This window comes from Brassica napus, chromosome C8 (genome assembly GCF_020379485.1).
Source record: "Brassica napus cultivar Da-Ae chromosome C8, Da-Ae, whole genome shotgun sequence".
In the NCBI taxonomy this organism is placed as follows: Eukaryota; Viridiplantae; Streptophyta; class Magnoliopsida; order Brassicales; family Brassicaceae; genus Brassica; species Brassica napus.
In genome coordinates this window covers 43,692,435-43,717,584 of record NC_063451.1, presented here as the reverse complement: position 1 = coordinate 43,717,584, position 25,150 = coordinate 43,692,435, and the positions used below count along the sequence as shown (strand labels likewise).

General features: G+C 33.0%; 4 protein-coding genes across 4 annotated transcripts; 3 read left to right on the top strand and 1 right to left on the bottom strand.

Moving 5' to 3' along the window:
* The first annotated feature begins 764 nt into the window (after window positions 1-764).
* Window positions 765-2,031, top strand: LOC111208787 (universal stress protein PHOS32). The gene is made up of 5 exons (XM_022708242.2): window positions 765-1,131; window positions 1,221-1,300; window positions 1,401-1,519; window positions 1,601-1,677; window positions 1,773-2,031. Exons 1-5 carry the CDS (start codon window positions 900-902, stop codon window positions 1,826-1,828), a joined length of 564 nt encoding a protein of 187 aa, XP_022563963.2. The 5' UTR covers window positions 765-899; the 3' UTR covers window positions 1,829-2,031.
* Window positions 2,032-2,060: 29 nt separating this feature from the next.
* Window positions 2,061-6,789, top strand: LOC111208786 (protein transport protein SEC23-like). The gene is made up of 14 exons (XM_022708241.2): window positions 2,061-2,968; window positions 3,046-3,219; window positions 3,296-3,457; window positions 3,535-3,677; window positions 3,759-3,834; window positions 3,919-4,094; window positions 4,187-4,268; window positions 4,489-4,566; window positions 4,637-4,798; window positions 4,878-5,141; window positions 5,231-5,335; window positions 5,439-5,961; window positions 6,264-6,446; window positions 6,548-6,789. Exons 1-12 carry the CDS (start codon window positions 2,243-2,245, stop codon window positions 5,571-5,573), a joined length of 2,283 nt encoding a protein of 760 aa, XP_022563962.2. The 5' UTR covers window positions 2,061-2,242; the 3' UTR covers window positions 5,574-5,961; window positions 6,264-6,446; window positions 6,548-6,789.
* A 1,628-nt stretch (window positions 6,790-8,417) lies between these two features.
* LOC111208897 (alcohol dehydrogenase-like 4) lies at window positions 8,418-10,491 on the top strand. Its single transcript, XM_048765077.1, has 7 exons — window positions 8,418-8,523; window positions 8,800-8,863; window positions 8,950-9,086; window positions 9,162-9,211; window positions 9,311-9,642; window positions 9,721-9,879; window positions 9,961-10,491. The coding sequence occupies exons 2-7, from the start codon at window positions 8,830-8,832 to the stop codon at window positions 10,389-10,391; spliced, it is 1,143 nt and encodes a 380-aa protein (XP_048621034.1). The 5' UTR covers window positions 8,418-8,523; window positions 8,800-8,829; the 3' UTR covers window positions 10,392-10,491.
* Window positions 10,492-18,671: 8,180 nt separating this feature from the next.
* Window positions 18,672-20,162, bottom strand: LOC111202576 (protein RADIALIS-like 2). Its single transcript, XM_048765076.1, is given in 3 exon segments — window positions 18,672-18,931; window positions 19,807-19,844; window positions 19,847-20,162. Coding segments are annotated over 3 exon segments (303 nt in total). The 5' UTR covers window positions 20,087-20,162; the 3' UTR covers window positions 18,672-18,906.
* Window positions 20,163-25,150: the final 4,988 nt, after the last annotated feature.

The following is a 25,150-nucleotide window of genomic DNA, read 5'->3' as shown; positions in this document are numbered from 1 at the left end:
CCTTTTCTAGTGTCCTAAAAAATGTAATAATAATTTTATTTTCTATTTTTTAAAAACTTTAATAAAAGAGAATTGTAACATATTTTTGACACATATCACAATCTTAATAAATTAATTGATCTATGTCGCAATCATATTAATTAGCAATTTGAAGAACCAAATTTTATATAATAAGATATCCAAATATCCAACGTGCAACACTACACAATTGACCAAAAATAAAGAATAGTCAAAGGTCAAGGTAAATTTGTTTACGGTTCGGGTTATTACTTTGATTGTATAGGTTTTGAGATTTTTTCATTACGTGGATGGATGGATGGATACACATGACTTTGTACACTGTATTGTCAATTCAAATTATTAGTACGAATTACACACAGTACAAGAAACAGATAAACTCGTAGCTAAATTAATTTTTTTTTAAACTACTTTCTGTTTCTAATTGTAGATAGTTTTGCTTAAAAACACGAATATTTAAAAAATTATTATTTAAAAAAATATATCATTTGACCAATTAATTCAACCAATTATTAAAAACCTAACATTATTTCATTGGTAACACAATATTCAATAAATAAAAAAAAGCATTGAAATATGTAAATTACTTATATCGTGAAACAAACTCGTTTTGGTAAAACTACTTACATTTAAAAACGAAAACGGAGGGGTAATAATTAAAATGGTCTTCGACAAAAAAAAAAAATGGTCTAATTATTATGATTAGTTCTTCTTCTGGAACGCCGCCGACAGAATAAACTGTGGGGGTGGGGACTCACCACGACGCGTCAAAAAAGCAACAAAAAAAAATCAAAATCAAACATGTGAGAATCGCAACACGCAACTCTCTTCTTTAAATCTCAAAAACCAATTAAACTCCCCCAACCCATCTATCGGGAAAGATGGAGCCTTTGATGGAAGACGAAGAGTTCAGTATTAGGGAAGTGGTGTTGCCGTCGCTGATCCCGGTCGTGCCGGAGCCGGAGCTAGAGAGGGAGGACGGAGAGAGGAGGAGAGGGAGAGATGTAATCATAGCCGTTGATCATGGTCCCAACAGCAAACACGCTTTTGATTGGGCTCTCGTTCATTTCTGCCGCCTCGCCGACACCATTCACCTCGTCCACGCCGTCTCGAGTTCGTTCTCCCCATCTTTTGTTGTCTCAAATGTGAATAGTAGATCTGAAATGTTGAATTTTTTTTCTTTAATTCTTACTTTTACGTAGGTGTTAAGAACGATGTTGTGTACGAGACGAGCCAAGCCCTCATGGAGAAACTCGCTGTTGAGGCCTTTCAAGTTGCCATGGTATGAGAAGAAACTGTTCCTTGATTGCTAAGTTAGGGTCTGAGAAACAAATCTAATCAATTTAGGCTTGGCTTGATAGTGATGGTTTGTAATGTTGTAGGTGAAGAGTGTGGCTCGTGTTGTTGAAGGGGAAGCAGGTAAAGTAATCTGCAAGGAAGCAGAGAGATTGAAGCCTGCGGCTGTAATCATGGGTACCCGAGGCCGGAGCTTAGTAAGAAGGTTAGATAAATTATATATATTTGAGAAGAAAACACTAGTTGTGTGATCTTTGTCTTGATTCTGCTTTGGGATTCTATGCAGTGTGCTACAAGGGAGTGTAAGCGAGTATTGTTTCCACAATTGCAAATCCGCTCCTGTCATTATCGTTCCTGGGAAAGGTACTTTCACATATCAATCAATGTAGTGATTTTTTTTCACACGGTTTGTTTGTTTTCTACTGTATTAACTAAAACCTTTGTGTGTTGTAAAACAGAAGCTGGAGACGAATCGATTGTAAGTTGGACAAAATCAGGAGATCCTAAACCCTGAAGAAAAAAGAGCTCTCAAGTCTCTTTGTACCTCGTATCTTTCTCACTGTAGTTGAAGTCATTGTTTCAGAATGTGTTGTAGAACCTTCAAGTAATTTTTTTTTTTTTTTTTGTTATTCTTCTTCTTCTCTGTATTTGTGTGTTTTGATGTGTTTTGTTTGTAGTTTCAAGTTCGTGTATAAAAAAAAACATTTGTTATGTGTATGCAATGGTGTTATGACGTTTCTCAGAAATCGAATTGTGAGATTAGTCTTGAAAAAATTAATCGAGGAAGCTTCTCTTATTATCCTGCCAGCGATGATGATGTCCTGAATATTTATATAAATAATTTGAAGGAAATCGCGATTCTTTTCTGTTATGAAACCCGCTCTCTTAGGCATTTGATCGAACACTTGGCGTGTGCAAGTCTCCGAGCATGGCAGAGTTCGCAGAGCTCGAATCTCAAGATGGAGTTAGAATGCCATGGAACATCATCCCCGTCGCAACCACCAAGGACCACCAACCCATCGACTCCGAGATCCCAGTTTCCGCCATCTACACACCTCTCGCCCACTCCACCCCTCTCCTCCCTTACGCTCCCCTCCGTTGCCGCACTTGCCGCTCCGTCTTAAACCCTTACTCCGTCGTCGACTTCTCCGCCTCCACCTGGGGCTGCCCTTTCTGCTTCAATCGCAACCCCTTCCCGTTAAACTACTCCTCGATCTCCGACACCAATCTCCCCCCGGAGCTTTTCCCTCGCTCCACAACCGTCGAGTACCTCTCCTCCTCCTCCTCCTCCTCTCCCCCTCCCGTCTTCCTCTTCGTCGTTGACACTTGCCTCTTCTCCGACGAACTCGATTTCCTCAGATCGTCTCTCTCCCAAGCCCTCGATCTCATCCCCGACGTCTCCGTCGTCGGACTCATCGCCTTCGATTCGTTAGTCCGCGTCTACGAGCTCGGGTTCCCGCACTGCAACAAATCTTACTTCTTCCATGGAAACAGAGACTGTTCCAAAGATCAGCTCCTTGATCAGCTCTCTTTCTTCGTCAAGAGCCCTAAACCTTCTTCCGGCGTCATCGCCGGCGTTCGTGACGGTCTCTCCGCAGAAGACATTGCTCGGTTTCTCCCACCAGCTGCCGATTGCCAGTTTACTCTCCACTCCGTTCGTAAAATCGAATCCCTTTTCTTAGACTTATCAATCATAATTTGTTCATCTGTTAACTTACTTTTTGCTTTTAGGTTCTTGAGGAGCTTGGAAGCAGCCAGTGGCCGGCTGCACCTGATCACCGCCCCGGGAGGTGCACCGGTGTTGCGCTTCGTATAGCTGCTTGTCTCTTAGGAGCTTGCTTTCCTGGCTCCGCTGCTAGAATCATGGCTTTTGTTGGTGGACCTTCCACTCTAGGCCCTGGAGCTGTAAGTCTCTTCCTCCTTACTCTCTGTTGGAATCTTGGTGGTAGCTTAAGATCTTCCTCCTATGCCTTTTTTGTAGATTGTTTCCCGGGAGCTTTCGGAACCAATCCGTTCTCATAAGGACATTGATAAAGATTCTGCTCCGTGTTATCAAGAAGCTGTAGAGTTCTATGAGAAGCTTGCGAAACAACTTGTTCACCAAGGCCATGTTCTTGATGTTTTCGCGAGTTCTGTTGATCAGGTGATTTGGATTGAGAGTTGTTTTCTTTGTGTGTTTGGTAGCTGACTTTTAAATATAAGTTTGTGCATTTTGTAAAGGTTGGCATAGCTGAGATGAAAGTTGCAGTTGAGCAGACAGGTGGGTTTGTGGTGCTTGCTGAAAGTTTTGGCCATTCGGTGTTTAGGGATTCTCTCAAGCGGGTGTTTCAGTCAGGTGAAAATGATCTAGGCTTGTCCTCATGGTAATGGCTTACCTATCTTTCTTATCTGCTGTGTTCATCTTCAGTGATTTAGTTTCTGATAGTTGGATTCTTTTCTTACAGTGGTATATTTGAAATTAACTGCTCAAAGGGTGTCAAAGTTCAGGGAATCATTGGCCCTTGTGCATCTCTCGAAAAGGTATCATTCAGAAGTGTGAAGCTATCTTTGTTTCCCTTAAGTTTGTTGTGATTAAGAAGTTTACTTTCCGATGATTGTTTCCAGAAAGGACCGTTATGCTCTGACACTGGCATCGGTCAGGGCCACACAAGCGCGTGGAAGATGTGTGGCCTTGGTAAAAGTACTTCCGTATGTTTAGTTTTTGAAATTGCTAAAAGGGAGACAGCTGATGTCGTTCTGCAGTCGCAGATCAACCAGTTCTACTTCCAGTTTTTAACATAGTAAGGGATCTGAAGCTTTTCCATCTAAAATTGCAAGTTATGGACGGAGAGGTGGAGACACTTTGTACTTATGAAATTTTATGTTTCTGTAGTTATCAGCACTCAAATGGTCAAACAAGGCTCCGGGTTACAACTCTTTCAAGAAGATGGGTCATGGGAACTGAAAACTTACAGGCAAGTTTTGAGTAGTATGTTTATGATATATACAATCTTATGAGGAAGGTGGATCTATATTGCTTGTTTCATTAGCTTTTTTTTTGTGAGGAGAACTAGCTTTGCTCTGAGAATGTGAACTTCAGTAGTTTCTGCACTATTATATTTCAGATTTGAGAAGTTATGTTTCTATCTTCATATATCTATGATCTCACTGTTAATCAAAATTTGCTTAGTATAGGAGTTGACAAATGGATTTGACCAAGAAGCAGCTGCTGTAGTTATGGCACGACTTATTTCTTTCAAAATGGAGACTCAGGTACTTGTTGGTAGCTAGATTATTATAATAAGCTGAATATCTGGTAGATCACTTGCTTCTTATTTCACAGCCTGAGTTTAATCCCCAACGGTGGGCGGACAAAGCTTTAGTAAATCTATGCTCCCGGTTTGGAGAGTACCAAAAGGGCAATGCTTCTTCATTTAACCTACCTTCTCAGTTATCAAACTTCCCTCAGTTTGTGTTTCACTTGCGCCGATCTCAGTTTGTCCAGGTACTCTGCTTTCACTGTCCATAAGAGGCTGAGGTTATTGTAACGATCATTAAGCACATTTTGGCTTCTCCTTTTGTAGGTCTTTAACAACAGCCCAGACGAGACAGCATATTTTCGAATGATATTGAACCGAGAGAACGTTTCGAATTCAGTCGTTATGATTCAACCTTGGCTGGTTTCTTTCACATTCAATTCACAGCCAGAACCAATTCCTCTTGATGTGGCATCCATTGCAGCTGATAGAATCCTACTGTTGGATGCGTACTTCACACTCGTAATATTTCACGGTGCTACAATCGCTCAATGGAGAAAAGCTGGATACCATCATCAACCTGAGCACCAGGTACACATTATCATCCATCATCTTAAAAGATAAAGATGAATAATTAAAAAAAATAGTTGTCTAGTAGAGTCTGATATTCTCTTTGTCAGGCACTTGTGCATCTGTTGCAGTCTCCTCGAGACTATTCAGATACAATAATAAACGAAAGGTTTCCCATTCCGCGTCTTGTCATATGCGATCAATATGGTTCACAGGTAGAGTCTCCTGAGTAGTAAAATCAACCCATGTTTCTCTGAGATGGATTGCTATATTAATGGTGTGTTGGTTCTTTTGGCTTGTGGTTGTGTATTTGGGCAGGCTCGTTTTCTACTAGCAAAACTGAATCCTTCATCAGATGGAAATGGTCCTTTTTCCGGAGGGAGTAATGTATTCACAGATGATGTTAGCTTGTCTGTGTTTCTTGATCATCTTCGAAGACTCATTGTTCATTAGAGAGACCCTTTTTTGTCGTACAGATTGTTTTGTATGTTCTTTTTAACAGAATGTAACATTTGTATAAACAAAAATAATAAAAGTTTTTAAAAGTTGAAGGACCAAAATTGAATTTTACAACAGTGTATCTTTTAAATGCTTAAAAAAGTTAAAGGGGGTCACGGTTTAAACTTAGGCGGTTTGATTGGAATGGGCCTCGGCCCACTATAGAGAGATTTTTCCGTTTTTTCTTATGCCTTGTTGGCCAAGGTGATTTGCGTGTCGTACCCGCAGAGGAAAAGTGTGTATATATACAGATATCGACTCTCAGCTTGCAGAGAGAAAGGAAAGAGAAGCAGAGAAACTAGGAAAAGAAGAGACTTTTTTTTGCAGAGAAACCCTGATTCAGGTAAACTTTGATATTCATTAAATTTTCTCTTTTATGAAATCAAAGAGAAGTTGAATTACTACTGATAGTTCCTGTATAAGAATCATCGCTGCTAGTTTTGAGTTTTTTTTTTCTTGAGTTTTAGTTAATACTCTGTTAGGAATTGAATCGAACAGTTGGTGGGTATTGTCATGCTTATAGTAATTGCTGTGAAAATGCAGCGTTTATCTTTGGGGTATTGCTTTAGCTTCTTGTGTGTGTGTTTTTAGGGTTTCACCTTGGATTGAATATTGGCTTTTCCTTTTTTTTTTTTTAATCGACAGGAAGAGATGGATAGCCAGAAGGAGAAGGAGCCAAAAGCTGCAGTTTCTACGACATCATCTTGCAGGAAGTATGCCAATGATGACAACGCCACTTTCCTTGCAAACCTCAAAGACCACTTTAACGAGTTCCTCAATGCCTCTATGGATGAACACAAGACTTGCTTCAAAAACACCATCGACAAGGTTCCTTTCTTTCTCTAACTCTCTTTCTTGGATTTGGCCTTTTTGTTTACTCTTAAATCATTAGATATTAACTTATCTTTATTTATGTCAACCTCTTTTAGATATTCGGGAGGTCAAAGGAGGTTGAGACTAAGGAAGTCGAGAGTCGCCCTCCTCTTTAGGCAGCAGATGTTCTTTTGAAGTTGTCATTCTTGTCTGACCTTCAATGTTCCTTTGCACAACTTGCAAGTTTTTTTTTTGCTTTTTATTATCTTAGCTGAACTTGTTTCTATCATGTTGCAAAAATTCTCAAGTGTTGGGTGTTAATATAATCAAAGAACCCGCTTTCTAACCCTTTTTAAAAGGTTCTCGTTCTTAATTCACTTTGATTTACTATCCATAAGGCTTAATCAAACCTCCTACTATCTTTGCAAATATAAATACAATCGCCTATCTTCTTTAGTCACACTTTGTGCAATATCTCATGCAATTGTGTTAGCTCGCATGACAATCTCTAATTACGAACCTCTTAAGAAGACTATGTATTTGAGTGGAGTCTAACAGACCAGTGAGCAAAATCAGGCTGTTTTCGAATCAAGAATAAATGACACCAGCGTCAAAATTAGACGCATGTACAAAAAGCTTATTATCTATCCCTTGTAAGAGAATGACCCTCAAAATGTTTCATACTACAGATCTTTTGCCCTTTGCAATCTCTTGTATTAGAAGTTTAAATTTCCTTTGCAGACCAAGTTTGTATGATGTGCAAAAACACTGTTCAAGTGTGTGTACTAATGTAATTACAGAACCGGCTAGGGGGTAGTCTAAATTATTGTATGTAATGGTTAGTTTTGTAAGTTTACCTGAATCATTATAGTGATAGATTAGACTACAAAGTCCTAGACATGATGATCTATATCACTAAAAAGATGTGTTTAGCTTCTTGATTAGGGGTGTTCAAATTCCGATTGCGGTCTGGCTTCAGCCTCTTTTTTCGGGCTCTTTGGTATTTCGGTTTTAAAAATTAGCTACCATGTTAAAAACTAAAATTATATATAATTTGATTTGGTTCGCCATAAATACCTTTAGTTTTTGGGTTATTCTATTTTATACCAAAGGCATATAACTATCTTTATCTTCTATAACATTTAGTGAATTTTAGTTTACAAGATTAAAAATCAAACTTTTTTACTAGATTTAAAAACCTCTGTTCTTTCTCTAATTTTTTTCAAATTGTCTTCTTCGGATTTCTGACTTGACTGATTCCATAGAGCCGGAGTCGATCTTTGCCTTGTGTTTTTTTTCCTGCATCTTTTCGGTTTACATCTTTAGATTTTGTTCTCGTTCTATTTAACGGTCAGATTTATCTATATCTTCGATCTAGCCTTTGTTTCCTCTAGGGAATGAGAGATTTTGTTTGATCTTTTCGAGTAATAACCTTTCGTGCTATCAATATTCGGAGGTATAATTTCAGTTGTAAGAGAATAATTTATTTATTTTTATAAAATTTCGATTTCACTTCTAATTTCGAAGTGGGAAATGGACATACAACGAATCTTTCGGGCTGCCTGAGAAAGAATTTCAGTAGTTCTAAGGGTTGTCCTCAACTTCTTCTTGAAGAATTTTTCAAGTTTACAATTGACATCACGAGGTTTGAAGAAATTTTGATCTATCTTTTGATACGTGAGCTCAAAGCTTGAAAATTCCTTTTTTTTACGTCGGCGGGAAATATTTTCAACGTTATAGCTTCAAATTTCCTTTTACGCCGGTGAAAAATATTTTTATTGAAAAGAGTTACTCCATTTTTGATACTTTTCTTTTTCAATGTTATCTATCTAGAGATAAGACAGACGAAAACAAAGAGCATTAAATAAATGGGGACATTCCATAACCCACAGACAATTGAATACCAATTAAATGAGCGAGGGAATGGGGACATTCCATAACCCACAGACATTTAAATGAGCGAGGGAATGGTCAAATTAGAAGTCCGATATACGTAAACAAGTTGAAACTTGAAACGGAACATGGACTACGTCTTTCAACCCCGGAGAACATTCTTAGTTAATGACTAGGGTCAAATGCATAAAAGTATTAGGTTGGGGCTCTGATCCAATTGCTTTGATTAGTATTTGCCATTCTTCATTAGATACAAAAAAATCGATGCATTAATAATGTGATTGTGTATGGTTTGTCACTTAGTTGCAGAATATTCTTCAAGTCTCCTCTTGTGTCAAAGTCTTGGATGTTAGTTGATTGAAAAGTCTGTATAACAAAGAAATTTTTTTTAGCTAACTGTAATTAATGAACTTAATTATCTGGTGAGAAAATGTTTCTATATATATTCAGCTCATTACCTACTTTCAACTATCAGAGCCAACAATAACTAAGGAGAGTCTTGCGGATGGAAACACAAGGAAAAGTTATCACCTGCAGAGGTAATTTACAATGATGTTTATATGTATGTATAAGTCTAACGCTAAGCTAAAATTAATATGATGAGTGTTAATGAATGAATGAACAGCGGCTGTGGCATGGGGAGCAGGAGAAGCTCTAGTGATGGAGGATGTAAAAGTGGATCCTCCTCAGAGATTGGAAGTTAGATTACGAATCCTCTTCACTTCCATCTGTCACACCGATCTTAGCGCATGGAAAGGCGAGGTAATATTCTCTCTCTTTTTCTCTTCTTCTTCTTGAAGTGTCCTTCTAATTTTCTTATACGTGTCTGCTGGTCAGAACGAGGCTCAACAAGCATACCCTCGAATCCTTGGTCATGAGGCTGCAGGGTAATTAGTCTAATACATATCTTTTTTTTTTTTTGGTAAAATACTAATATATCTTGTTGTCTCATTATTATTATTTTGTTTCCCAATGGATGGAAACAGGATAGTGGAGAGCGTTGGGGAAGGAGTGGAAGATATGAAGGCAGGGGATCATGTGCTCCCTATTTTCACTGGAGAATGTGGTGATTGCAGAGTCTGCAAGCGAGACGGAGCCAATCTGTGCGAGAGGTTCCGAGTGGATCCAATGAAGAAAGTGATGGTAGGTGATGGGAAGACCAGATTCTTCACCAGCAAAGACAACAAGCCCATCTACCATTTTCTTAACACATCCACCTTCTCCGAGTACACGGTCGTAGACTCGGCCTGTGTGGTGAAGGTGGACCCTCGGTTTCCTCTAGAGAAGATGAGCCTCCTCAGCTGCGGTGTCTCAACTGGTAACCAACATAATTATGTGTGACATGACATAGTGGTTGTGTTTATTTAATAAATGGGACAAGTAATGTTTAATGAAGGAGTGGGTGCGGCCTGGAACGTGGCTGATATTCAGCCTGGCTCCACCGTCGCTATCTTTGGGCTGGGCGCTGTTGGGCTTGCGGTAGCTGAGGGTGCAAGAGCAAAGGGGGCCTCAAAAATCATTGGAATCGACGTCAACCCTAACAAGTTCCCATTAGGTATAATACATTTATTATCTTTGATGAGACTTAATACAGTTCTCAATCGAATTATACAATAGGTGAACTTGCATCAAACAGGGAGAGAAGCAGGGATAAGTGAGTTCATAAACCCAAAGGAGAGTGACAAGACGGTTCATGAGAGGGTGATGGAGATAACAGAGGGAGGAGTTGAGTACAGCTTCGAGTGTGCGGGAAGAATTGAAGCACTTCGAGAGGCTTTTTTGTCAACAAACTCGGGAGTGGGAGTGACAGTGTTGCTTGGCGTTCACGCAAGCCCACAGCTTCTCCCTATCCATCCCATGGAGCTCTTCCAAGGCAGATCAATCACTGCCTCTGTTTTTGGAGGTTTAAAACCCAAAACACAGTTGCCTCTTCTATTCACACAGTGCCTCCAAGGTCAGCTCAATCTGGACCTCTTCATCTCTCACCAGCTTCCTTTCAGTGATATTAACGAAGCTATGCAGCTCCTGCATCAGGGCAAGGCTCTCCGTTGTCTTCTCCGCCTCTGATCATCTCTTTCATATTTATTATGTGTTTACAAGTTGTGGTGATGATTTTTTTTTTAAATTAAGTTGTGGTGTGATGATTTGATTATGTTTTCCTGCCGTATTACCTTTGTTGGGTCCACCTCCGCTCCTGCACTTAATTGTCCTTTTGATCACAATACTTCATAAATGCGAAACCCACAACTCTTTTAGGCCACGCAACTCCATGTGGTCTCTGTTAAAGCTAACGGGTCGTTGAGGCTTGATCACCACCAACCCTGAATATCATACGTTACATGGCGAACAAACAAATTAGAGAGGAAATATACAGTGCGGCACGATATATTTCCAAATCTTATATCAAGATCAAACAACTGGACTGATGGTTATTCTTAAAATTAAACTATAAGGCTGACTTCGGCTCTGAGATAGATTACGAACCTATATCCAAATCTTATATCAAGATCTTCCATTGTTAAGTAAAAATTTAGGTCAACAAAATGATTTGAGAAATTTCATATATTAACACCAAAAAGTTTTTACCAAACTATGTTTCATCAAAAGTTAAAAGACACTTATAATTTTAAGGTTAACTAATATAAATTTAGTAGCGGTTGGAACGTGGGATTTAGAATTTTAGAAAAAAATATTTAAAATAATAGTTTAAAAAATTTAGATTTCAAATAGAAGTTTGAAAAAACAAATTTTCATAAATAATATTCGAAAATAAAAAGTTTGAATTGGAAAAGTTGATTTAATTTTTTTATTATTTATTTATATTTATATCTATAAAGTAAAGATACAAAGTTTTTCTATCTTTTTAATAAAAATATTTATTTTAGAATCTTTTGAGTGTGATTTACCCAAATGATTTTGGTCTGTTATAAGGGATATGAAGCAATTAGGCATTTTTACAAGGGCCTATATAAGTCAACATATCTGGCCCATAAACCTGACGAAGAGGAGCTGCAATTGAAAATTTGAAATCCCGATGCTTGGTTAGCTGGGCAAAGGTTTTGCTACCCAAAGAAATTAGCCAATCAGTCTATTTCTTTCTGGTTAGCTCAAATAACTTTTTGTTTTAATTATTCAAGTATCCGGACCTCCCACTTAGTGCGACTATCCCACCGCGTCCAACCGGAACTGATGAAGAAGGTCCTAGAGACCAAACGGAAACCATGTTAAATCCGCTGTGGCCGGGGCTCGAACTCGTAATGGTGGGCACCTCAGCCGAGGTTCCTTTACCACCAAACCACGAGGCCCGGTTGCTCAAATAACATTTGATAATTAGACAATTGATTTTTTTTTTTAAAGAGCAAAGACAAAATTTTACAACCTATCTATTACTTAGGCCTGAGACGGATTAGATATCCGGGCAATTTTAAGGTATCCGGATCCGGATCCTTATCCGGCGGATCCATAATTTTACTATCCTTATCCGGATCCGGGGTTCTCGGATATCCGGGTGTCGGATATCCTCCTAAAAATTGTAATATCCGGCGGATATCCGGATCCGGATTTGGATCCTTAAAATAAATAAAAAATAATATTAATATATATATATATAAAATATTAACAATAATTTAAAATATATATATATAACGTCTTTAATTATTTCTATGTACAATATTACAAAATTTACATAAAATTTATATATATTATTATAAAAATGAAAATATATTAAATAAAATTAATTTTTATATATAGATATTACTATTTTTGAAATATTTATTAATAAAACTTACGGATCCGGATATCCGGACTTAAAAATTAAGATATCCGGATCCGGATCCGACTTTGACGGATCCAACATTTTACTATCCGGATCCAGATTCGGCCCCTCCGGATATCCGGATTTTCGGATCGGATCCGGATCGAATCTCGGATCGAATCCAGATCTCGGATAAAAGTCCCGGGCCTACTATTACTTCCTCCATTTGTTATTATATGACGTTTAAGGCTATGAATGTATAGTGCGGTTGACATGCGGGACGGACTGGACCGCAATTAAGGTTACCATTCAACACAAATATTTTGATGTGTTTAAGCTGAAAATAAAATAATATAAAAATAAAATGAAACGCGGGCGGTTCGCATTACATAAGAAAATCAGTGGAACGCCATGCAAACTTTAACCACATCAAATGAGATGTGTTTCAACGTGCGGTTCTTTATTAATTATTTTTCATCAATAATAAAATATTTTTTAAATTGTACAAATTAACACATTATTTCGAGCACATTAATCTGTATTCAAAAATATGGTGTGGTTAAGAGGTTATATTATTGTAAATAAATTATTTTCATTCTATACATTTATCTACTATATCTTTATATTATCTTTACTTATTTACTTAATTTTATTTTGTCTATATAATTATAAATATGTTTCACTCAATTACATCGATACTATACTTTTCAGTTTTCGTTTCTTCGGTTCCAGAGCTTTAGATCTGTTTGGTATTTAGAAAGTTTGGCTCAGTATCGGTTCGATTTGGATAACAAAGTTGAGAACATGCTTATATCCAAAGTCATTTCGGATCACATTCGGTTAGGATTTAAAAAAAAATATTACAGATAATATTATTATTAGGTATTTTGTTTTCTAAATATATTTTTTAATTATTAGATTATTATTAAAACTAATATAGTTAATATTTATAAATATATAAACTATATAATAGAAATTCACATACCTATTCGGATCTCGATTCAGTTCTGGTTCAGTTTTTCGTTCGGTTCTAGCTTTCCGGTTCTAAAGATATATGATCCACTAGTATAATTGATAGGATCAAAACTCAAATCCAAACCAAACCTCGTTTTTCGGTTTGGTTCATTTTAGTTCTAGATAAATGTGCCCATGCCTAGCTAAAGTTTTGAAATTTGAAAACACAATATTTTAGATGAGGTATATGTGAATATGATTTGTAAAGTTTTGCAATATATAATTTATTTTATAAATTAAATTAAATCTCAGTAATAGCATATTAAATTTCATATTTGAGATATATAAAATAATTTTTATATTTTAAAATATTATATTAATATCACTGATTTTTTTTAGTTTATAAAATATAAATATATTATATGTATCCCGCAGTTACACTATTTATTATACATGTTACCATTCATACTATTTTTTGAACCGTTTATTTTACACAAACCGCAGTTGTTCCGCAGCATGTGTTTCTCTCGTACAAACCGCAGTTAAACCGTACCGCAGTATCCAATCCGCTTGTCTAGCACCGCTCAATCCGCTGTTACCATTCAGAGCCTGTGTGTTTTTTTTTGTATCATTATATCTGACGTTCACGGAATCCCAAGCGTATAATGACATAATAAGACTTTGTTTACCCTCACTAATGATTCAGAGTCAATTTTAACATTAAACACTAACGGAGAAGGCTAAAATAGAGATTCCATTATCTTTCTTAATTTACGTAACCTTTGAAAGGTCATATAATAACGAACGGAGGGAGTAGTTCTATTTCTGAACACAAATCTTTTTTTTGAATGATGTTAAATTCAATGGCAGTCCTGAAATTTTAGAGGTCCTATACAAAACTAAACCATTTTTTTAAAAAAATATAATAATATTTTAAATAATTATATAAAGTTTTATTTAATACGATATTTATATTGTAAAAAAGTTACCAATTGAAATATATATATATTATACATCTATATGTTACATTAATTAATATGTTTATTTTTCTTACATAAAAAACTTTTAACCTTATGTATTAATATTTTTAAATAAAAATGTAAGAAAGTAATTAAAAACAGAAAAAAATTGGTTTTATAAAGTTGTGGGCTCCATGCCAGTGTTTCACATGTACCCACTCAGCACTGGTTAAATTATATTCAGACAAAAAAACATTTTTACGATACATGCAATGCAACCAAGGAAATACATTGTTTGTCATATAAAAAGGAGTTTTTCTCGTGTGATGCACCGATAAGTTGCCAACTCATATCTAGTTTTTCAAAAAACAAAAGTAAAATATAATTAGAAATATAATTATTAACTTTAAAAAAAGAAAACTAAAAAAAAGGAAACAAGAACAACATTTAATTGATTATTTTCCATTCCTAGATCCATATAATTTATTAACTTTAAAAAAAGGATCTCCAAGAAATGATCAAACTAGAATCACCTAGTTTTGCCAACTAGGTGATTCACTGAGTTTTTTTCGGGTGATGCACTGATAAGTTGCCAACTCATATCTAGTTTTTCAAAAAACAAAAGTAAAATATAATTAGAAATATAATTATTAACTTTAAAAAAAGGAAAACTAAAAAAAAAAGAAACAAGAACAACACTTAATTGATTATTCTCTATTCCTAGATCCATATAATTTATTAACTTTAAAAAAAGGATCTCCAAGAAAGGATCAAACTAGAATCACCTGAGACTTGTAAACTAGATCCATGCTGACCACCGAAAACAACACTTAATTGATTATTCTCCATTCCTAGATCCATATAATTATTAACTTTAAGAAAAGATCTCCAAGAAAGGATCAAACTAGAATCACCTGAAACTTGTAAACTAGATCCATGCTGACCATCAAGAACAACACTTAATTGATTATTCTCCATTCCTTCTCAAACTTTCTGTAAAACTAAAAACAACAACAATCTTATATGTTAGAGTTAGTTGACCAATCTTATATATAATTTTTGAGAATTTGACGTGATTCACGAAAATCTAACAACTATATGGTCAATTACGTTAATGACTTTGTACCTTCTTTGATACTCTTCTTCGCTCCTTTTTTTCTTCTTCTTCGTGACTCTAAATGGCTTCCAACGAAGGAGGGTTACAAGCCGTCACCGTGTTCTATTTTTTTTTGTTTCTTTTTTTTTCGTTTTCCTTTTGTTAAAGCTAATATTTATATTTCTAATTATATTTTGCCTTTTAAAAAAAAAACTAGATATGAGTTGGCAACTTAGTAGTGGCCCCCAAAAAAAACTAAAAAAAAAAGTGAAACCTTAATGGTGGGGTTCGGGGGTTGTTTACATGATTTTTAGCTTTTAGTTTTTAGTTTTTAATTTTTGGATTTAGATTTCTTTGCTTTTAGATTTTAGTTTTACCTTTTTTAATTTTTGATTTTGAAATAGATTTCAGTTTTTTTGAAAAATATGAATGGTTTTTTTAAATTTAAATTTTTAGTTTTTGATTTTCAAATTAATAAAATGAAAATATTATTAATAATAAATATTTAATTCTGGAAAATTATATAAAATACTATTATCAAAACACACATAAAATTATTTGATAAAATTAATTTTTTAAAAATAAAACTTTCATGAATCTCATATAGAAAATTTTGAAAATCTATACTAAGTAAACTTTATAAAATGGGAAATATTCCTAATCTCAGTCAATACTAAGTAAAAATTAAAAAATAGGAAATATAACAAGTATGAAATAGTAAATGAAAAATACTAGTTTTAGTCGTAATTAATATTAAGTAAATCCAAAAGATTACAAAATTTAATTTATAGGTATCAAATAATAAGAGAAAAAAATCTAATTTCTCTAAATAAAATAAAAGTTATTAACAATATATATATATATGTATATATATTAAAAAAATTGTAATGAGTAACCTAAAATAAATAAAATTATATTATTGGTAATTTTCAAATTTTATCTGAATCTATACTATTATTTGAGAAGTGATATTACTTATTTGTCATGTTCTCCATCATTTTAGACTTAGTCATTAAATAATTTTAATATTAATTTGACTAATTAAAGTTTTAATATCTAATAAATAAATTATATAATTCATTATTTAACTGATTACAAACTAATATTATAAAAATATCTCAAAAATAAATGGAAAACATTTTTGAAAAAAGAAGAAGATAATTCCATGTATTTATTTTATGTTTATCTACATCTTTATTTCTTATTTATTTATTTTTATAATTAGTATTATATATACAGATATCATAATTAGATTTATCATTATACTAAAATATTATAAATAGTTTTATACAAAGTAACAAAAATTGATTTTGTAAACATAATATGTCATGGCATATTTTTAAAAATTATTAAATATATTTTAATATTAAAATACTAAAAAGAAGTATATAAACAATAACAATAAATTTGATTTATATTTTTTTGTTAACGTGATTTTTGTGATATTTTCATTTTTATTCTTATCATTCAGTTGCAAGAATAACTTGTATTTGTTACTTAAGTTGAAAATTTAATATTTCTTTGTTTTTATTTTTTACTAAATATTTATTATTATCATCCAGTTGTAAGAATAACTTGAAAAAAAAATATTTTCAAAAAATATTTTTTACAACAAGTACCTTAATGAAAATTTAAAATTTACTTTTTTTACTTTTTATTTTTCAGGATTTTTAAAGAATTATAACTATGTTAAATTAAAATTTCCTCAAATATACATTAGATATTATTGGTTGACAAAAAAAAAAATACATTAGATATTATTATTTTGTTTGTCAACATAGTTGGTATGCTTGAGTGTTTATTCAATTATTATAGAAAGTATTTCACAATATAATTATACATATACCAATATTCTTATGTACTTTGACTAATATAATATGTAAAGCTGAGTTTGGTTTAACATTCTTGTGCTTTTGATTTATTTTGAGATTTTGTAAGTTATGCTAATTCCTAGAATTTGGTTTAATAACATCACTTTATATTAACAATTATATATTTGTTTATTTAATTATATCATTGTTTATAAATTAATATAATAAAAAATTGTTCAAGATAACAACATATTTACAAGATATTAGTGTTGTTATAAAAAAATAATGTTTTTAAATCAATAATAATTAAGAAATTAAAAAAATAAAAAATTCATAAATTAGTATAAATTTAATGTTTTATTTAATTTTTTGATCTTTATAATAATATATTTAGTAATAAATATTTATTAAATAACTGTACTCGCATGTGCGGACAAAATTCCTAGTTAGTTTTTATTCACATCAGTTTATTGTTAGATGTGTCTTCCAAAAAAGTAGCATAGAAAATGCCTTAATTATATGTGCTCAGGGTTGGATTGTAAGCATTATATGTACATTTATTTTTTAATACCTATAGTAGTTATTTTGGACTAAATATTTTTTATTTGTAATAAGAATAATGTAAAACACGTTTTAAGCAATTTTAGTTTTTGGTTTTTGTTTAAAAATAAACATTTATTTAAAAACTAGTTTCTTTAAATTTTAGAGAAGCCATTTTTCAAAAAGCTTGATTGGATGAGAATTGGCGTTTGGAAAAAAAACACCAAAAAATTATTGAAAATGGTTTGATATTTTATGAGCGTATCATGGAATACACATCGATCTTATTCTTATTATTTGTCATCGTTCATCCTTACATTAATTTCAAATATTTCATATTATCCAATTTTAAATATCTAATTTTTGAGTTCATAATAATTCAAATTATCAAATTTGTAATATCAGAAAAATTAATCAATAAAAATATATTTTTATTTAACTAAATTTTACCATGTATATATATTTATTTTATAAGAAAATAGATAATTAATTATATAAATTTATAATTATATTAATGAAAGTATTAATAATTTCACTAGAGTATGAAATATAAATATTTATTTTTTAGATATAAAAATTATAAATTGAATGATCAGTTTTTAAATAAAATTTTTAATAGTAAAAATGACACTGTGAAGTATATCTTGTCAAAATGAATAGGATAATATTTATATCTTCATTTTTCTTTCAAATTGATATATTTTTCTTTTCTTTTTGATGCTTTCCTTCAAAATGAAATATCATCAAAAGCTGTTCTAAGAGATAGATGTTAATTCCACAATACAAAACTAGAAGTGTTGAATTATAATTTAAATTGCAGATGAGGTGCGTTCCTATTGTAGGCTCTCGAGACCACCACCAATTATCAACTATTTTAATTGAATTTCGAATGTTTCCTCATTTCCAAGAACCCTAGATGTAGATATTGGTTTGTTTGATTCCGAGAGTTTCTTCTTGTCGGATTCAGAGATCATTTCCATTATTGGAGTCTCCGTCATATTTTAATTTGGCAATGACTTTTGAATATAAATTGCTTGATTAATTTCGAGGATAATTTCTCCATGTGGGGTTTTCTCAGTCCTTGCAATTGTTATAATATTAGTAGCATCTATTGTATGCTCAAGAATTTGTTTACTGCTATTGGTTATTTTGTTGATAACCATGTGGCTTCTTCTTAAATCAATTCTTCTTAATCCTTGGAGATGTTATAATGTAGTAGCAGTTACTTTAACATTTTTAGAAAAATATTGACTTAGACAATTGGATATTTTTTCGTTAAGAACATTGGTAGCTTAGTTCGAGTGCACTTTTTGTTTCCACGAAATACTAGTAGATTACTAGATTCTAAGCATGGGGAAAATAGCAAATACAATTTAAAAATACAAATGAAACACAATGATATTTGTGATTCTCTTTTTATTTGTTTGACCATCGATCATAAGATAGTTAGGTTCTGTTGCTTCTTCCTTCACTGTAGCTTCATGTTTCTCATCCTGCCAAAAACAAAAACAAAAAAAATATATATATATATGTTAAAGCGAATTTTTTTGGTAAAAATGTTAAAAGAGATTTATCTATTTTGTTAATTTTCATGGAAAATGTATAGCTTACACTATAGATAAAAACATAATTTTGGTAGAAAGTTCTGAGGTTCTAAATCTAGTTTTAGTTTTCGTTAATATCTTAGAAACCTCTGGTTTTAAATCCAAAACATTTCAGCATTATAAATGTTTTTTTAATGAAGTATTATAAATTGTTTCTGGGTTTTAAAATTTTCTTTCTTGGGCATGTGGAAACCACTTAGAGCATGATTAAGGGAGGGTTCTTAAGGTGAGGTTCTTAGCGGAATATAAGAACCCGTCTCTTAACTTTCAACTAAAAAAGCTAAGAACCGGCTCTTAAATAAGAGATTTAAGAACCGGTTCTTAGCTTTTTTAGTTAAAAGTTAAGAGACGGGTTCTTATATTACGCTAAGAACCCCATCCCAAGAACTCCCCATTGATCATGGTCTTAATACTAGACACCAAACTAACAAGGAATGATTCTAGGCATATTTGTTTGTGTGGGCTTTAAATTTGGTTGTCACAAAGCTTGAGTAACACTGAGAATGAAACACTTGGCAGAATTAGAGACTTCCATTGCTTAACTTGACAAGTCACACAGAATCTTTGTAAAGTAAAAGAAAGCTTTATGTTGAAACAGACATGCATGCCCCTTATTTCATGTTTGATTTGGTCTAAATATATATATTGTCATGGCATAGGAATCTAACTTCTCAATGGAAGTATCTTAAATGGAACATAAGTGGGCTATTATGGATGTAAACAAAGTTGATTAGTTGTAATTATCACAAATTAGAATGCAATACCTTTTTTCCTCATCACGCAGCCTGCCTTTGGTGCTGCCTCTCCAGTGGTCTTGTAGTTAGGGAATGGCACGTGCCCATTCTCAATGCTTTCGATGTCACGCAGGAGAATGTCATATTGTCTCTTAGCTTCATCTGGTGTTGTCCCACCAACCGCTCTAGCAACATTGTACCAACGGTCAGGAGTATCTTCGTCATACGTTGCTAGAGCACGCTCAAAGGCTTTGTTCTGCTTAACAGTCCATGAGCCAGATCCATAAGCAGACATTGAGTTTGATGCCATTGCGAAAAAAGGTTTTTGTTTTTTTTTTCTGTAGTAATGACTTATATGAGGAAATGATAGGTTGCACAGATGTCGCAGAGTCCTTGCTCTTTATAAAGGAGGGTTTGAAGTGGGGCATAGTGCCAGTTGGCAAAGAAAGATATCTCTGCTTTGCCAAAACAGTGAGAATTTTAAGTCTTTGTCTCCATAGAAAAAGAATATTGAGCAAAAATTGTGGAGATCCAAACTAATCACCTCAAAGATTGTGTTTTAATTGCTTTTTGCCGTCTACATTTAGCATATGATGCTCGGTAGCGACTTTTTCTATAAATGTTGTAACTAATATGTTTACTTTTCTTTCCCAATTTGTGTTGATGTCATTCTCTAGATGATTAAGCTTGTAGTCAAATAAACAGTTTAGGTGATGAATAGTTTGGAAAAGTCTCTTTACATGTTTTTTATATTTAGTCATCTACTTCCTGGGAATAGTGTCTCTACTAGTCACAGCACAAAGCTAACCGTGCCCGTAAGACAGAGAAAATTATAAGTCTTGGAGTAGAGTTAGGGAGAAGTCTCTGTATGATTTTTATTGACTATTAAGATTTCTTTTTTTTTCTTATCGAAAAAACTTCTGTGATTTGTATCCACCAAACAAAAGGTGGAGCTTTTCATGTGTTCTCCATAAGTCATATATTCTTCTTGAAGGAAAGTGGGGGCAGAGAGCTTTACTTCGGGAGAACACACCATATCTAGCTGTAAACATTTGTCCGTACAATCAATAAACATTTTTGTGTGTGCTTTTGTTGTTGATCCTGTTAAAAACAAGGTCGACATTGTTTACCTACCTTTTGTTTCTCTTGGCCTGTTGGGTCCATCTCCATGAAGTTAGGTAATTGTGTATTTTCTTGGTCATATATTTTATAATTAATGTGGATTCAGAGTCGTTAATTTGTTAAGTAATCACTTTTATTGGTGGATATTCAAATTGTTTTATGTTCTTTGGTGTATGCATTATTGAGTATTAGAAGCAACCAAAGATTTTACAGATGCTATTTTATAATCTTCTTTAAGCTGTAACTTTTTGCTGTTGTTGGTTGTGGAATTGGATCCACTCTTTATGAGAGCCCATGATTAAAAAAGTCACCTATTATAATGTTTTGTTGTCGTATTATCAGTACTTCTTTCGAATGAACACTTTTATCTTGTATGGTAAGAAGCCAGACCAGGGATGGGCAAATGAACTATGTCCTGAAACTAAATTAGGATGCTATCATAGACAGAACTGTTTCATTGCTTGTTGACAGTGTTCATGTACAACCTAAAAAAGTGTTCATCAAATAATGCTCAATAGGAGTATACATACTTGGCAAAGAAAGCAACATCCAATTGTTTGATTGTAACTAAGAAATTGAGAATAGTTTATTTCATTCTGTAAAGATTTGAAGATTTTTCATTTTTTGCAACACATGCTCATAATTTAAAGTCTCAATATTTTCCTCCTCGGAAACAGGTGATATGGGAGATGGACAGCCATACTCATATTTTAATTATCACTACTGAATCGGATTAGTTATCAGAAGACTCCAAGTATATCAAGTTTTAGTTAACACATTTTGTAAAGTAATTAAAGCTACTAAGAACCCATGCATACTTGATACTTCTTGGATCGAATCTTTCTTGTTTACTGTGTTTATTTATCCACTGATGTTTAGTCCATAATCACACTAAGTGCCGGCACTGGCTTTGAAAAGGTAGTTGATATTCCCTTACGTGAACAGTACTTATGAATTATGATACTTTATTCTCCTTCTGGATATATGGCAATATAAGCCCTTATAAGATATTTTATTTTTGTGAACCAAACTATCCCACGTTTATATTATGATTCTAGGTATGATATGGATGTTTATAAGTTTCTAAGATGGCTTGGTTTCGTTATCAGGTAGGGGCGAAAGTTCTTATAAGAAGTAAAACACAATAATGAGGCCTTTGTCACACAATATATTCCAGAGGTAATTGTTTGCAAGTTGCCAAGAAATTCTGCAAGTAGGCACTGCACTACTGATATTCTCATCGTCATTATTCTTTAATCCGACCTTCTTGCCTAGGTATTAATTAAAATGGTAAAAGAAACATTTTCCCCCAGATGTAGGTTCTCGTGTTTTAGCTGTAAAAATGATTTATCTTCAGGTCAATAAAGTCCATGGTTTGTTTTGAGCAAGATGCTTGCATATTCTGCTTCTTACTTTCTCACTATGAATAGTTACTATCAGTAAAGATTTGATCAGGGTTTTATTCCAATAACTTGATTTTCACATCTTTTGATGTAGAGATGCTAGCCCCAGTGATCATTGCTGAGAATTTACCCGGAGTACCTTACAAGGAATCTTTATGAAAAGGAAGGTAAACCTTTATCCCCTATTTAGCACCCCAGAAAAAACAAGAAGTATTCTTATTCCTCTCCTAGTGGAAGTATATGCTTCTTTTGCAACTTGGAGAACCCGAACATGAAGTAATCACTTGGTTCCTCTATAATGGAAGTTTCTGCTCAGTTTAAGATGTGTGCTCAAGTATCATTACACAAACTTGAGGAATATATTTTCCAGCCTAGTGGTGAGATATTACTATCACCAAAAGAATGATCCCTTTACAAATTGGGATTCGGACAAACTTTACACAAAAGAAGGAGATGCCATATTTATCACAAATAGAGATCTTTGCTTTATATGTGTTGTTTATTTGGGAATCTTTTGAATAAAAGATCTTACGAAAATGGAGAATCTCCATGGTCAGGGGTTTTCCATTGGTTAACGAGAGAATATACAGACCCTACAAATGTGTTAAGCTTTGCTTTTTAACAACTGATGCTGTAAATCATCTTCACATCTGAGACAGAGTAAGTGGAAGTATGCAATATTAACAGCAGAAAACTGTTTTCTCGTGTGTTGGTTTATCAGTTAACTGCTATTATTCTTGTTTTATGTTCTGCATGAAATTAGTAGCAATCCAGTGCATAAAACTGTTCATATAAGTTTCTAGTAAAATAATTTGTCTCTGTTGCTGAGCTATATTCATACTTTTGTCTCTGTTGATTTTTGTGTTTGCAGCGAAGAATCAATTACAACTAACTTGGCCAAAGATTTGAAAGTTTGTTTATTGTGTTGTTTACTAATAAAGGTACTTTAGAGATTTTCTAACATTATAAAACATTTTCTGCTACGAAACACCTTTTAGAGGTGAAAAATCAATTAAGGTTCTGAATCAGAAAAATTAGGGGTGGGCAATTCGGTTATTTTCTCGGTTCGGTTCGGGTTCGGTTTGGTTTGGTTAGTTCGGTTCTAGTATTTTTCCAACTGAAGTAAACCATAGTTAGTTTAGTTCGGTTCAGTTTATATTCGGTTCGGTTTGTATTCGGTTTGATTTGTATTCGGTTCGATTTATTTTTTGGATCGGTTTAATTAGATTCTTCTTAGTTTATTTTTTCTAAGAGAAATTATGTTTTACAACATAAATTATGTAAACATAAACTATGTGAACTAAATTCAATATAAAACTCAAACAAAAACCTTTAAAAAGTCACAAAAAATATATATAAGAATTAAAACGAATGAAAGTTAACTAAAGTAAAAAAAACCAACATCATTAAAATTAAAAGGCCTCCAATGAAAGAAATATTTTAAAGAAAATATTTTGATGATTACATATTAGGTTAGAAGAATATATGTTAATCAATAAAAAAAAGAAAATATGTGGTTTAATATTAGAATTTTAGTATATTGGTATTACTAATAGTTTTAATTTAAATAATTACAAAAACACATCGGTTTCTCGGTTCGGTTCAGTTTAAAGCCGAACCAAACCGAACCATTCGGGTTGGGGAAAATTCAACCAAATAGTTTGAAATAGACTTTGGTTCGGTTTGAATCGGTTTTGGTTCGGTTGGCTCAGTTTAACTCGGTTCGGTTCGGTTTTTTTGCCCACCCCTAAGAAAAATGGATCAAATATTTCAGATCAAATCAATTGAGTGGAACAAGAGTGAATTAACCGATCTAGCTCTCATATGGATCTAGTGGTTTAACATAGGCCTGGACGGATCGGGTATCCGGACAATTTTAAGGTATCCGGATTCGGATCCTTATCCGGCGGATCCATAATTTTGCTATCCTTATCTGGATCCGGGGTTCTCGGATATCCGGGTGTCTGATATCCTTCCAAAAATTATAATATCCGGATCCGGATTTGGATCCTTAAAATAAATAAAAAATAATATTAATATATATAAAATATTAAAAATAATGTAAAATATATATATATATATAATATTTTTAATTACTTCTACGTATAATATTACAAAATTTACATACAATTTATATATACTATTATAAAAATGAAAATATATTAAATAAAATTAATTTTTATATATAGATATTACTATTTTGAAATAGTTATTAATAAAACTTACGGATCCGGATATCCGGACTAAAAAATAAAGATATCCGGATTTGGCTTTGAAGAATCCAACATTTTACTATCTGGATCCGGATTCGGCCCCTCCGGATATCCGGATTTTCGGATCGGATCCGGATCGAATCTTAGATCGAATCCGGATTTCGGATAAAAGTCTCCGGCCTAGTTTAACATATATGTTTAAATAGTGAAGTGGATAAAAACAATCTAAAATACTACACACATATTTATATTATTATTATTAGTCATATAATCATAACTGAAATCATTATTTTTATAAAAATCAAGTAATAAATCTAATAAAACTATATTATTATTTTCAAAACATAAAAATATAAAGAGAACTTTGATGACTAAAAAACATTTTAATATCTAATTTCAAGTATGTATATAATATATATATATATATATATATAATAAAATATAATTAGTAATCAACAACTAAAACTCTTAAATCAGATATTATGTGGTTAGAAATCAATGAAGAAGAAAGAGATATTTCAAGTCGTTTGTCAAAATTTCTTTAGTTTAAGAAGAAGACACAAATGTAAAATCATGTAGCTAAGTGTGTCACATATAAACTAGTGTATGATAGTGTAATTAAATTTATAAATAATA

What these genes read in the sequence shown, in the direction of transcription:
- LOC111208897 (XM_048765077.1), top strand. Translation starts at nt 8,830, where the DNA reads ATGGAAACACAAGGAAAAGTTATCACCTGCAGAG. An exon ending in TTAGCGCATGGAAAGGCGAG is followed by an intron (nt 9,087 to 9,161) that starts GTAATATTCTCT and finishes TCTGCTGGTCAG; the next exon opens with AACGAGGCTCAACAAGCATA. An exon ending in CCCTAACAAGTTCCCATTAG is followed by an intron (nt 9,880 to 9,960) that starts GTATAATACATT and finishes TGCATCAAACAG; the next exon opens with GGAGAGAAGCAGGGATAAGT.
- LOC111208786 (XM_022708241.2), top strand. Translation starts at nt 2,243, where the DNA reads ATGGCAGAGTTCGCAGAGCTCGAATCTCAAGATGGAGTTAGAATGCCA. An exon ending in CTTGTGCATCTCTCGAAAAG is followed by an intron (nt 3,835 to 3,918) that starts GTATCATTCAGA and finishes GATTGTTTCCAG; the next exon opens with AAAGGACCGTTATGCTCTGA. An exon ending in GCCGATCTCAGTTTGTCCAG is followed by an intron (nt 4,799 to 4,877) that starts GTACTCTGCTTT and finishes CTCCTTTTGTAG; the next exon opens with GTCTTTAACAACAGCCCAGA.
- LOC111208787 (XM_022708242.2), top strand. Translation starts at nt 900, where the DNA reads ATGGAGCCTTTGATGGAAGACGAAGAGTTCAGTATTAGGGAAGTGGTG. An exon ending in CCTCGTCCACGCCGTCTCGA is followed by an intron (nt 1,132 to 1,220) that starts GTTCGTTCTCCC and finishes ACTTTTACGTAG; the next exon opens with GTGTTAAGAACGATGTTGTG. An exon ending in CATTATCGTTCCTGGGAAAG is followed by an intron (nt 1,678 to 1,772) that starts GTACTTTCACAT and finishes GTTGTAAAACAG; the next exon opens with AAGCTGGAGACGAATCGATT.